At 41.2% G+C, this 14,725-nt stretch overlaps 1 protein-coding gene across 2 annotated transcripts in view; it reads right to left on the bottom strand.

Moving 5' to 3' along the window:
* Window positions 1-14,725, bottom strand: part of PSEN1 (presenilin 1) — a 65,441-nt gene that overhangs the window by 12,348 nt on the left and 38,368 nt on the right. For both annotated transcript variants that reach the window (XM_060261443.1, XM_060261444.1), the window contains exons 7-9: window positions 12,903-13,001; window positions 7,469-7,555; window positions 4,206-4,379 (exon numbers count right to left, since the gene is read on the bottom strand). In XM_060261443.1, the coding sequence (XP_060117426.1) occupies window positions 4,206-4,379; window positions 7,469-7,555; window positions 12,903-13,001 (360 nt within the window). The remainder of the gene's footprint in view (window positions 1-4,205; window positions 4,380-7,468; window positions 7,556-12,902; window positions 13,002-14,725) is intronic.

Raw genomic sequence — 14,725 nt, forward strand, 5'->3', positions numbered from 1 at the left:
GTGAGGACATGCTTGTGCCTGCATCCTTTCAATCCATGTTGGTGTGTTGGGAAAAACAATCTTTCAGAAACTTTCAGAAGTGGAAAGAAATAGCAGGGAGGTTATCCAATTTGATTTGCACTATATAAAATTCACAAGTCAAGTAGTATTCTAATAAAAAAAATAAAAATAAATAATAATAAAAAACCCTAACTCAATCCTAGTTGCTAGTGAGGTACAACAGGAGGCAGAAAGTAAATAAATGCGGTGTCAAAAATTTTACTCTTGACACTCACAAAGAAACCACTCCACAAATGCTATTGGAAAAAGATGTTAGGGAAGTAAATGAGTGTTTCAGTGAAAACAAGCAGAACCCACAAAAGCACCTAACGTGAAACTCACATGTTTCTTCTTTACAGAGGTGGAAGGAAACAGGCCTGCCAATGATGAAGGGCAGCTGCAGTTCCTGCAGCTTCTCTTGCAAGCCAGTGACATTATAGGCTGCAGGCTGCAGAGAGAACTCAGGTGTCCCAAATCCCCTCCTTTCCACTTTGAGGCCTTCACTGAGCAAGTGACATTATTGTACATGTGTGTCCATGCCTTGCCAAATTTGGCTGGCAGTGTTGGTACTGGCTTGCAAAGCTGGTTTGGCTTGGATTTTCTGGTTCTGTTGGGACTGCAATATTGGCCCATAGTTCTGCTAGGATTCTGTGGTCTGACATTGCTCCTTCGGGCTTGCAGATTTTGTTTATATTTGGTGGCTTTTGGCCAGTGGCTCTTGTGTGTTTGGCTACTGGTTTCTTTGTCCTGGAGAAAGCATGGAATCCCGCCCCCCCCCCCCCCCTAAAAAAAATACTAAACAGTGGAGGCAAGTAGAATGGTTGGGGACACATTGTTCAGGGGTCCATTTCATTGGATTCCTTGAGCCAATCTGTTTGAAATTTGGGGGATTTTTAGTGAAAAGGCAGGGCTAGGTCCCCTGCAATTTTGGTGTCATCTGCCTGAAAAACAACCTCTCCCCAGAAAAAGCCCCCCCCCCCACAGGGAATGACAAAAAATTGGAACATCCCCGAACAGTACTGGGGACTCTAATAGTCTGGAATATCTACATGGAAATCTTTCCTGAAATCCATTTTTTTTCAATTTTGTATTTCTAATTCTTAGGCTGTTCTTGCCTTGTGAACACTGAAGTAAAATAGAATGATCTATGATGCATGGGCCACTTTAAACATCTGTCTTACTTGATTACAGTTTTTTAGTTAAATGATAGCTTCTGTTTTCCTGCTCACAGAGCAAGCAATTCCTGTGGAGTTTGCAGTTTTTACTTAAAATGATGGTTTGCCAGTGCACAAAACTGCATCAAGTACCTTGTAGAAAATTATTATTTTTTTAAAGGCACTCTTATCTAATTATGGTGCATCTTCATGATTAAAGTTATGTTTGTGGTTTTACTGTATAAATTAGATTCATTTTCATGGTATCTATTGGCTTGGTAGATATTTTAGAAATGTAATATTCAATTAACAGAAAGAACCAAGCAGCATCTTATTATTTCTTCAGTCTTCTAAGTTACAGTGATGAGTCTGACCTCCTTCCTAACCAATGTTTTTATGTTTTGTAAGTATTTTAACTCTTTTAAAAAGCTGTTTTAATGATATATGTTTTTATTATAATGGTTTTATAATGCATGTATTTTATTATAATAGTTTGATAAAATTACATTATCATGTATCTTTTAAAGCATTAGCTGTCTTGGTGGCCCTTGTAAGAGCAGAATGGCAGCATATATATTCTGTATATAAACAAACATACCCTCATCCCCAAGCCCAGTTGTCTCTATTCACCAAAGTTCTCATCCGCAAGCACCTCTGTTGCCAGACAGGAAATAATGACACCTGCAGCCCAGCACAGCTCTTTGCAAAAGCTCTGCCCTAGCCAAATATCCTGGTGTTTCCCTATGTGTCTTACTTGCATCTGTACCTGTGGTAAGGATATCACATACAAATACTGCCAGTAAACATCATGGAGTAATTATTCCTTATTCTGTGCATCTTTGAGCTGGGCAGGGTTTAAGTCTGTGTATAGCTATGGTGCATGAAGTGGGACTTTGGTTTCCCTCTCCACAGCAGATCCATCTACCATACCACAACTCATACCACTGCCCAGCTCAAAGGTGCACCGAATAAGGGAAAGTAGTCTTCATTTTAATGGCAATTTGCTATTTGGGAGGACTGCTGTTCAGGAAATGAAACCAAGTCCTATTTGGAATGCAGAATGAGCTATATGGTTCTTGTCTACGTACCTTATAGAATGTAATACAGTCTACTTTCTTCTCTAAATATGCATCAAATGCTGCCACACTATTGTGGTGGGCTTGTGTCCCAAAAATATGGTGATATGTGCAAGCTCCACTCCTGTGTCTGCCTACAAATCCACCAGTAAATGACATTTTGGACACCACACTGCTATGGATCTGGGATTATTGGATAAATTAACCATGTAGTATTCTAAGTCTTTACAAAAAACAATGTACAAAATATTCTGTACTGATGACAGTTCCCAGGTAACTCTAAAGCACTCTTTCCTGCAAGCCATGAAACTTGTGGTTTCCGAAGTTCAAGCTGATTAGAAGATTTCCAAGAGTGTATGTATCTTCTTGGTCTGTGAAGATCCAGTATTACCATGTGGGAATACACAGAATATATTAACCAGAACCTGCAAATACTATTATTTCCTCCTGACCCTGAGTATGAAACAGCAATAGTTGAAACATCTATGTTTCACCCTCTGCTACCGAGAAGAACATCTGAAAAATATCTGAAACAGAATGTTAAGATGTCTGAATTCCAGAGCCCCAACATGGTATGAAATTGGTAAGTCAGCCTGAGGTGGGGAAAAAGCTCAGTGGAAGTAGCAAAATGGTGGGCAATGCTGGATGGTGACCCATGACCAATGGGGCCCACAGAAGGAAAAACGTTCCTGTAGAAGGCTGCCGATTGATGAATTTTGGTGGCTGCTGCACACCAGGGAAGGACTGTAACAGGAAGTGGGCAGCACTAACTAGGAACAAGGCCAGTTGAAGACATACAATTCCAACCATCCTGAGCTGAGAACTACCTGCTCTCTTAAATTCAGGGTAGTCAGAAGTGACTGCTGAGAGTGCTGCCAACCCCATCCTCTCATAGTTCGACCATTTAGGGAGTGATATTCAGGAGCCAGCAGACATACACTTTCAGCCCCATGAGAATACTCTCACCTCTGTGGGCAGCAGCTCCCAAAGGGATCATTTCAGAAGCCATCAAATGCAGTTCTTCACACAAGGTATGTATTATATCCCATCTCTCAACTGCAAAGGTTGACAATCCCATTTAAACAGTGCCAAGCAAATGAATTTATTGGCTCCCCATATATGAATACATTTCTTCCATTTCTATTAAGAAATTAGAATCTCTCTCTCTTCCTTTTCCTGTGAAAGTCTGCAGACACAGCAACAGATGCTTCTTTTGCAATAATGCCCCTGTATAAATCGATGGTGCGGTCTCATTTGGAGTACTGTGTGCAGTTCTGGTCGCCGCACCTCAAAAAGGATATTATAGCATTGGAGAAAGTTCAGAAAAGGGCAACTAGAATGATTAAAGGGCTGGAACACCTTCCCTATGAAGAAAGGTTGAAACGCTTAGGGCTCTTTAGCTTGGAGAAACGTCGACTGAGGGGTGACATGATAGAGGTTTACAAGATAATGCATGGGATGGAGAAAGTAGAGAAAGAAGTACTTTTCTCCCTTTCTCACAATACGAGAACTCGTGGGCATTCGATGAAATTGCTGAGCAGACAGGTTAAAACGGATAAAAGGAAGTACTTCTTCACCCAAAGGGTGATTAACATGTGGAATTCACTGCCACAGGAGGTGGTGGCGGCCACAAGCATGGCCACCTTCAAGAGGGGGTTAGATAAAAATATGGAGCAGAGGTCCATCAGTGGCTATTAGCCACAGTGTGTATGTGTGTGTGTGTGTGTGTGTGTGTATATATATATATATATATATATATATATATATTTGGCCGCTGTGTGACACAGAATGTTGGACTGGATGGGCCATTGGCCTGATCTAACATGGCTTCTCTTATGTTCTTATGTCTCCAGCATGCTACACAAGAACAATAGCCCTCCATACACACTAAGTTGCCCAGTAAGTTAATACACATTTATCTGGAAATCCTACTTACTCTCCTCTGGATCTTCACTTGTTAGGGAATTACTGGGGAGAGCCTGAACAGCAGCTCGTGTTTCAGGAGTCGATTCCAGAGGCCCTATGCTGTTATCTCTTTGTTGCTCCCACTCTTGGCTGAATCCTCCGTCATCAGCCTGTGCACTTGCACTTTGGGCCTGATTTCCGGTGACTGAAAAAGATAAATGGCTCTTGACATTCTGACAGAAGATCTATCATGTAATAACTGTGACAGCAATGCATGATTTAATGTCCAGAAAATTGGGTTATAAACAAATAACTCCATTCTAGTATTCCATGAGTACCTGAAAATTATTCTAACATCTTTAAAGATGCACTTTATACTTCAAACAAGTGATCTTGTCTTTCAACAATATAATATATGACAAAGGTAAAACTTTAGCAAGAAGCAACACCATGGTTTTAAGTTAGCTTAAGAGAACAAAGTACAACTGGACAGCTCACACTAGCATTCTAAACGTATCATTAGAGTCAGAACTGGCACTAGTCTTGCAAAAACAGGATTTTCAAAACTTAGCAACTTATCTAAGATCATAAGTAATTCCCTCAAAATATAAAATATATTATTCTCTCCCAATCCTCCACACAATTGGTTTTCCCTAACACATATTATACTATTATAAGGAGACTGATTTTTTTTTACTTTATAATTTCATTAAAACAGAATTAAGAATAAATTAGCCTTCCAATTAAAATGAACACTAGAGAATGAAACACTGCACTTTCAAAGCACCTTGAATTACACCCTGTCTTATAAGCAATCATCCTAAAAGCACTGGCATAATTTTACATATGCTGTAGTCAAATACATCTTATTAAATAATTCCAAATGAATTAGAATTTACTTGATCCCAATACCTGATTAGTAATGCTCTTTTTATTTCTAATATTCTGGTATTAAGAAGCTCTATCATGTGGCAATAAAGCTAGCTGAGTGAACTGAAGAGTCTTCCTGGCTGAAACAATAAACCTCCCCAACATCTTCTCTTCCTGAAGTGAAAAAATCCACTTTGAAACAGGGATGATTTAACCAGCAGCTGAGGTGATAATGCTGGAGGTGGGCAGATGGGTGAGGAGTGGGTAGAGCTGGGGGGAGGGGAAGGAGTACTGTATGGATGAAAAAAAGACGGGAGAAGGAGGTGGCAGTGAGATGGAACAGTAGAGAAAGGTGGCTGGGAGTGTCAGAAGGCAGAGTGACAAAGAAGGGACCAATGCGGGAATTTTATCACAAATTTCTTATGAGTCCCTGTTGTACATATATCTAATTCTCAAGAAAGTCCCTTCTGTGGATACTTAAATCCAGAGACTGGGGCCATGGACAAACAAGATGAATATTTTTACAAACCTGAGAAAAGACCCAGGTCAGCAGAAAAATCAGAAATCTTAAAACAACAACAAAACCCCCAAACCCAACATGAGGAGGCAGGGATACTCATAAAATGAAAGAAGCAGCACTTGTAACTTTAAGACACTAATGCACTCAGTGATTGTTGCTAGCCAACCAAAACAGTATTGGCATTCTTCAAGCCTTGGTTTCTTTCAGTAAATGGGAGGGTGGAGAGGCAGGGCCATATCAGCCTTTGAGGGAAGATTCACTGGGGTCAGAGGCCAGGCAGCAACCATGGGATAACATCTCTTGTGACCATTCTGACTTAAGACTCTACATTAGCAGTGAAAAGATTGGATGGTCCCACGGTGCTGATTTGTCCAGTTGTGTGGGACATCTTTTAGTTCGTGTGGTCTGAGGATGTGAAAAGGATTAAGGGAAATTTGAGACCTAACACTTGCTTCTATGACTCTTGTGCCTCCTGGCTGCTTAAATCTGCCTGGAGAGGCTTGTAGACTGGTCCCGGAGACAGTTAATGCCTCTCTGAGAAAAAAAGGGGTGGTTGTCACTCCTGTCTTGAAGCACGCAGTGGAACACCTACTCCTAAAGAAACCTACTCTGGACCCAGGGGAGTTGAACAACCATTGTCTGCTCTCAAATATACCATTGGCTAGACAACTTCAGGGATTCCTGAATGAAGTGAATTGTTTGGATTCATCTCACTCTGGGTTCAGGCCTGGTTACAGGACTGAAATGGCCCTGGTCACTCTGGTGGATGACCTGCACCAGGAAATGAACAAGGGGAGTGCAATCCTGCTAATTCTCCTAGACCTCTCAGGGCTTGATTGTGCCGTCTTTCTCCTTACACAATTCCTGCAACAGACCTTCAGATAAATGCATCTGTAAATATTTATTCCACCTGTTCTTATAAGCTGTAGTCCTAGTTTCTAAATCTACAAGTATCCCATAAACAGTTGCTACCAATCATCCAGGGCTCTTATCTAGCCAGCAAGCAACTGAGGGGAAGCCAGTACAAATGAGGACCAGAAGAGCCTATATCAGGGCATTATACTTCTTGCTGAGGTTCCTCCTTTCCTCAAATGTGGGCCTTCAATAAGGTCTTTCCCAAAATTTCCCAGGATTGCCTAAACCCAGAGTTGGTAATCATAAGGGGTGAGGAGGGCTAGTCTGGCCTCAAGCTCTGCTGAGGAGGGGGATTGTCATGGCCAGTAGTAAAATCTCTCCAGCACCTGGCATTACATTTTACAATAAGCATGGCCTGACCTGATAAAGTGACATTTATGTCAGATCTAGCCCTCATAACAAGAGTTTGACACCTCTGGTCTATGTGGCTCAATTTGATTTAGAATACGTTAACATCTGTTTAAGGGGCAATAAATACTACTCCTCTCCTTGATCTAAATAGAATGAAACCTCTTATCGAAAGTACTGAAAAAGAGGAAATGGAATTTCACCAGCCTCACACTGAAGTTCTTCACAGGTTTTGATGGTTTGGTTTTTAAGAAATACATAATGCCCCCAATTTTTAATTGACTGCAGGTTAATGGTAAATATCCCCAGTATATACCTTCTTTAAATACTTTTCGTGGTTAAAGCCTAAGTGCATTCTTGTATACATATTATGTCATAACTTTGCTTATATATCTTTTTAATCTGCATCTTTTCAAGGGGCTATTAAATCCATTGATATTAACTGAGAATAACCTGATTTTACTATATTTATTGTTCTTGATTAGTTTTATTGTAATTTAGTTTACTGGTTCTGTTGAAAGCTGTACCAACACTAGGTGAGGTGGGTATACATGTTTTAGATAAATATAAATAAATAACCTGGAAGACACTCATAATCTTTGCGAAGTCAGCTGAGAGAAAAAATAAAGATAAATCCTTACCTTGCTTATCGTAAGTGGATCTTTTGGGAGCTCTTTTTTGGGCTTCAGGGTCTTCCTCAGCCATGTTCACCAGCCATATCATTGTTGCTGAGGGAGAAGATCAAGGCCTGCTTAACTATTGCATTGTTAAAAGTAAAACACATGCTATTTCTGTCACAACCTGATTACATAAATAGTAGGATTGTAGTATTTTTTCCAAAGATTATTGTGCTACAACATAACTGCATTCAGACATTATTAACAAATTCTACAAAATGATTATTCAGCATGGATGGAGACTAGATACAGGGACAAACCAAATGATGAATCACGATTCATGCACGAACGGGGCCGATTTGTGGTTTGTTTGCTCATGCCATGCCTGCTCTGGAAAATGAACCCCTCCCCTCCTTTTTTTGGTGCTTCATTTGGTTTGTTTTTTGCTGTTAGTTTTGCCAGCCAGCCTTGTGGCGATTCAATCAATTCCTAGGCAATGCTGGGAGTGGACTTCTAGGAACCCTAACACCCAATAGCAGTTGTCCATAGCTTAACTGGCAGCTCTGGGAGCCAATCACGGAGCTTCCATTCTGCTCTGTGGGAGCAGACACTACTCTGACTCCACTGCCTTCACTTTGAACTGCAGCACAAAGAGAGAAGAGTTAGTTTTCATCGTGAGAGCTGAAGCTGAGCTTTCATGGGGTTACCTGCTTCAGGGGGTTATAACTTGGACATTCCAAATCCAATCTTTGCCAAACTTCGAAGCTGGGTGGAGGAAACCCTGCTGAAGGCTTCTGGTGAGTTTTATACTTCCCTCACAAAATGAAACAATTAAATTATGAAATGAAAGAAACCTCTAGTTCAGCAATCACATGAACCAACATGAACTATCATTTTCATGTTCTCTGCCTGTGCCTAATGGAGACAGCTGACACTAGATTACAGCAACTGAGACTTGCATCAGAAGAGATTCTCCAGGTGGGTAAGGCAAAAACCCTCTCTATTGTCAAGCATCTTCTTACTAAGCTTGATTATGACAGCATGGTTAATTTGTGCTCATAGAGTTTATATGACCTAATTCTTTGGTATTTTGCCACCTTGAACCTTGCCTTCTCACATGCGACTTTTAATGGTTTCTCTTTATGTTAGGGCATTTACTCTAGCTCGTCTTAATGCTAACCCTTCTGAAATACTGCATGTTATATTTTGTTATATTCCATATTTAGATAGTATTTGTCCTTGTGGCATAGACAAAATTAATAAAATGTTCCTTTTATACTGCAGTGTTCCTTTTATACTGCTTTTGGGAACTGGTGGACTCTTTTATCATGTTTATTATTCAGTAATTCTCAAAGGGATGTTATACCTTATCTCAGGAGTGGCCAAACTGTGGATCCTAAGCCACATACAGCTCTTCACGCTCTCCGGTGTGGCTCTTGTGTGCCACCCCCCCCATGACTCCTCCTTGACAATCATGGCTGGCTTGGAGGATTCTACCCCCTTGGCAACATGGCTGGCTTGGGGGATTCTCTTGTCAGGCAGCAACAGAAGCTTCCAAACTGAGTCTGCATGCAATTGGAAGAGAGCTCCCCACTGCATGGAGATCCTGGCCACAGCCTCTCTTGTTGGGAAGTTTAAACTGCCTGCCAAGAGAAGACTCTAAGCCGGGGCTGCATGCAACAGGGAAAGAGTTCCCTGTTGCACAGAGATCCCAGGGCCAGTTTATCTTCCAAGGCAGCTTAAACCGCCTGGCAAGAGAAATCTTCATGCAGGGTGTCTGTGCAATGAGGAGACCTCCATGCTACTTGGAGATCTTGGGGCCAGCTTCTCTTCCCGGGCAACTTAAACCATGCAGGAGACCCCAGCATGGAGGCTTCTCTTGCTGGGTGGTTTAAGCTGCCCAGGTAGAGAAGCTGGTTCTAGGATCTCCTTGCAGCAGGGAGAGCTCTCCTGTTGCATGCAGCCCTGGCAAGAGAAGCCTCGCTTGGCAAGAGAAGCCTCTACGCTTGGTCTCTCCCTTCCTTATCTCCCCCTCCCTCTCCTGCCTATTTGCTTTCCTTCTCTCTCTCTCTCTTCCTCCCTCCCCCATCTATTTGCTTTCTTTGTTTCTTTCTCCATGTTTCCCCTCCCACCCTCCCCCTTCCTCTCTCTTCCTTCCTTCCTTCTGTTCCTTCCTTCTCCCCCTCCCTCTCCCATTCCCCCTCTTTCTCTCCCTCTCTCCTTCCCAAGTCACTTTGCAGCTCTTGAGAATCTGACATGTACTCTATGTGGCTCCTTCATGAAACTAGCTTGGCCACCCCTGCCATATCTGAAGCTAGACAGTGATCCAAATATAACTTTATCAGCCGCTAAATTCTTGTCTATCATATTTTCCTTTAGAAACTTAGTACTTTAGTACTTTTTTAGTCATTACTTAGGAATCACTGGTCAGAGGAGCTCTGAAAAGTTCATGGACATTGAAAACTTACTGGTTTGAAAGAAAGTGCCGTTTATGGTGTTTCAGTTTAACAAACTATAGTTTGTTTCTAGAATTGTAGAATACTGATAGTAAAGAAAAAAGCACCTAAATTCCAGCATCACGACAAACTACAGTTTCTTTTAAAACAGAAAAATATAAGCTCTATATGCAATGAGAAGACATAAAAACAAAGGAGGGAGCACATTAACCCAGGAGACTTCCCGACTCATTTTCATCATAAACAAGCCAGGGTGAATTTACATCTATAAAAACAAAAGGATGTATCTAACCAAGAGTTTACAGCACACTAATCAAAGTATATAAAAGTGGGAGAAGGTTATTTCCTTGGTTTGTCAGCTGCCTAGTCATTATTCAAGAAGACATTGTTCCTACTGAAATTTTGACATTCAAAGTAAAACTGCCTGTTCCACAAAATAGTAATGGAATTACAGAACTGGCTGACTTGATAGGAATTAGCAGGTGACAATATGTGTGTTCACACACACTAAATGATGCACTTTGCAACTAGATTTTTACTATGTAAGAATAGCAAAATCTACTTGTAAACTATTGCCGTGTGAAAGCACCCAATGTGTGAGCTTGCACAGTAGGAGTTAAAAGATTCCAACAGGTTACATAGATATTAAAAGGTGCAGGTTTTCTTAAATCCTTTCACACACACACAACACCTTTTCAATCTCCAGTGGTTAAAACATTTGATAGAAATGCGATAAAATGGCCAAATATTTTCTGTCTCCAGTCCACAATATTGGAAAAAGAAAGGGGTAAATAAATTAATGATTCTAGAATTGGAAACCAACTTCCATCAAGTGGAGCTTGCAGAAAAGACAGGATTGGGCCATGCCTCCATGGCAGAGCATGCTTTCCATGTAGAAGTACCAAGTTCAATCCCCAGCATCTCCAGTTAAAAGAATTGGGGAGCAGGTGACATGAAAGGTCTACTGCCAGTCAGGGTAGACAAAAATGTTCCCTCTGTGGAGTCTTGTAAACCAAAGTTCTACATTGTGAGCCTACTTGGATTAAAGTTGTGAGTGAGCCTACATTTTTTAAAAAATTCAGTCTACAAACATGCAAAACATACTAACATAAAATATAAATAAATAATTATCACCACCTCCAGTCAAAAGGAAGCAGCAATAGGTGATTTAAACAACCTCTGTGTTAGACCCTGGAGAGCCACTGCCCATTAGAGTACACAACACTGATCTTGTTATACCAACAAGTCAGCTCAGTAAAGTGCAGCTTCATGTGTTCATTATCAAGAGGAAGCATTATGTCTCAGTGGTAGAGCACCTGCCTTACATGCAGAAAGTACTAGGTTCAGTCCCTAACATCTCCAAATGAAAGAATCAGATAGCGTGTGATGTGAAGGAACTCATCCTGCGCTGCTGTCAGTCGAAGTAGACAATACTGACCTTGATAGGCTAACAGTCTGATCAAGTAAAAGGCATTACAATGAAAATTGTATTCTATACAATATATATGCTCTGTAGAATACAATAGAACAGAACAACCCATAATGTTCACTAACCAGCTTTTGTTTATGGAAACTAAGAACATAAGAGAAGCCATGTTGGATCAGGCCAATGGCCCATCCAGTCCAACACTCTGTATCACACAGTGGCCAGAAATTTATACACACACACACACTGTGGCTAATAGCCACTGATGGACCTCTGTTCCATATTTTTATCTAACCCCCTCTTGAAGCTGGGTATGCTTGTATTCAAATATCATCTCTCTTCCCTTTATTACCAGAAAGACACAGAGAGAGAAACAGAAAAAGAAAGAAAGAGACAAAGAGACAAAAAGAGGAATAAGAGAAGGAGGAGGAGTATTTATACCTTCACGCTTCACTCTGAGTTCTCAGAGCAGCTGACAATCTCCTTCCCCTTTCTCTCCCCACAAGAGACACTCTGTGAGGTTGATAGGGCTGAGAGAGCTCTGAGAAAACTCCTCTTGAGAGAAAGAAGGGAAGACAGAAAGACAAAATGGGAGGAAGTCTTTTCAGTGTTCCCTTTTGTTTCCCCCCACTCTGAAGCAGAGGGGAGAGAAATGGAGGGATTTAAAGGCTTCCTCCCTTGGGAACCAACTAGCTGCCAGGCGGATCTGCCTGGTTGGTTGGTTTCAATGGAAGGAAGCCTTTTCAGTGCTCTGTTTCACTTCCCCCTGCTCTGGAATGGAGGAACAAAAAGGAGCACTGAATGGCCGTCCACTCCTCAGACCTGTGCTGAGGTCCAGAAATCCGTGCTCTAGTGCACATTAGAGGGAACGCTGGTAGACAATGCTAATCACAACAGGATACAGGCAGCAAGATTCATTTTTTTTTTGCCACCTTCCTGTCTTTTTACTAGTCTTCTGGACTCTAGGGAAAAGAAGTCATAGGACGTATGCTTCAGAAGGAAGGGGAAGAAATCACTTCGCCATCCCATTTGCATATGCTCCTGGCTTCATTTGCAGGAGTGTGTGCATGTGGAGATTTATGCCTACTCTCCTTTCCCACTGCAGCTCCCCATATCACTTTCCACACATTCCTCAATGATCCCCTGATCTTTCACAACAATTTCTGGGGAGGTATAGGAGCTAGGGAAAGAAGAGAAAGGTGTTAAATTCTCTTCCATGGGCTTCACTCTGCTTTTAAAAGAGTATGGATCCAACTCCAAGAGATGTGTTTTTGTAACTGATCTATCACTTTAACCAAACCAAAACCACTCACATTTTTCTCCTTACATTTCCACAATATTACATAAAACAGTCTTAAAAGCACAAAGTGTTCTTTTTTTAATTTTGGGACATCTTATACAGAACATAGTTCAAAATTTTGAGCCAACAAAAAATAAAGACCTGAGGGCCCAAGGAAATGAAAACATGACCCACAACTGCTCAACTAGCCTCATGAACTTCAGTAGAATATCAGCTGGTTTAGTAACATTTTCTTTCAGTTTAAAAATGTATTAGATTACAAATCTCTACACTTACATGAGTAAATGAGTGCTGGGAACAATGTTTCATTTCTTTCTTGAGCTGTTTCAACCAGCATACGAAGAGGCCCTTTAGGACTCAAGACCGCAACCAGATCTGGAAGACAGGCACTATGATGTGGTTAAGAGAAAAATTAAAAATCCAAACTTTGACAATATAGTATCTTACAAATATACATGGCATTCTGAACACTAGCTAGTCCAACAAAAGACATATAACCCTTGTGCAGGGTTTCTGCTCTGCAGAGCTAACATTTTGATTGCATATAACAAATACTATTAAGAATTGATTTAATCAAGCACCAGTTAATAGTAATAAATGCATTCAGATTAGAAACTGTATGAAACCCATACAGCTAAGAAAGTCTAGCACTCTTAATAAAATGGTTCAAGACAAAGCCCTCAGCTACTTTACTGGCTAGGAGGAATTCAATAAGCAATTCAAAGTATCTATGGGAGGGACGCCCATGGAGCGGTGAGGGAGGTAGGGGACACCCGCCTAGCCAGCCAGATTAGCCGAATCCACCCTGGCGATCAATGGACAGTTGTTGCAGCCACATTGCCCTCACATCCAGAATCTATGGAAAGCAATTTGCTTCAGTAATTCAGGTCTGTGCTGGAATACTCTAAACATATGTAGGGAAAACCATGTGTATGCTTCAGGCTTGGATTTTCTTCTGTGATACTCGGTTCCAAAGTCCACACACACAAATCCAGCAGATCAGGCAAAATAGTTTTATTATCATAAAAAGTGCCAAATAGCCTGGCTTAGCAATAAATAGCCAGGGTAATGAGCTTCAACGTCAGGTGAAGCATGAATTACAATTTAAAAAAACAGGCAAAATTTACTCAAATTCAAAAGGCAGGGGAGTTCCCTGCCTCAGATGATGCATGTGATGATAAAGCTTTCCCCCATCTTGGCTTTTATCCTTAAAGCCAAACAATTAACAGGTTGCTCCTCCCTCTCATCCAATCCAACTGTTAATCAAGATGACTCAGCTATGCTATGCTGGTCTTGGCAAAATGAAGGTCAGTTCGTTCCTGGAACAACTCAAAAGGTCTCTTCCTTCCACCATGCTATCAAAAGCTATGATTCTCTCCCCTCTTCATGAAAATGAGATAAAGTGGCATCTGTGTACACCAAAATGTGTAGTATTACATGGTATGACTATGAGGGTAAACATGAGCTTCTGCAGTAACCACTGTCAATTATCCTTCAAGAAGTTCCACTGATACCAGAATGTTTGGGCATCCTTGCTGACTTAATCTATCACTCATTTAACCAGGGCCTATTCCAGGTTTCAGAAGACCCAGAAAGAGAGTTTTAAAAAAACCCTTAAATAAAGTTTATTGATTATCAAAAGAACATACGTACAATATGAGATATACAAAAAACTACAAGATTTAAATAAAATACCAACCAAATTCAAATAATAATATACCTACTATATAAATCTTCCAGGGAAGGCAGGCTCTGAGGAGTGCACATGAGCAGTGCCCCACTGTTCTCGCCTTCCTGGGTCTGCCCAATGTGGGGGCAGGGGTGGGGCCTAGGGTGCCAGAAACCCTGCTGGCCTTCACACAGCCAAGGCTGACTGTGAAGAGCTCCAGGAGGATCCCCACAATCTGGGTGAGTGGGTAACAATGTGGCAAATGAAGTTCAGTGCTGGTAAGTATGAGGTGATGAACAATGGACAAAAAAACCCCAGCTTTGAGTATAGGTTGATGGGCTCTGAATTTGCTGATAGTGAGAGGGGAAAGATCTTGGGGTCACAGTGGATAGGTAAAAAAAAAAAGCCAACCCAGTGTGCTGCAATAGTG

Source organism: Heteronotia binoei, chromosome 21 (genome assembly GCF_032191835.1).
Source record: "Heteronotia binoei isolate CCM8104 ecotype False Entrance Well chromosome 21, APGP_CSIRO_Hbin_v1, whole genome shotgun sequence".
In the NCBI taxonomy this organism is placed as follows: Eukaryota; Metazoa; Chordata; class Lepidosauria; order Squamata; family Gekkonidae; genus Heteronotia; species Heteronotia binoei.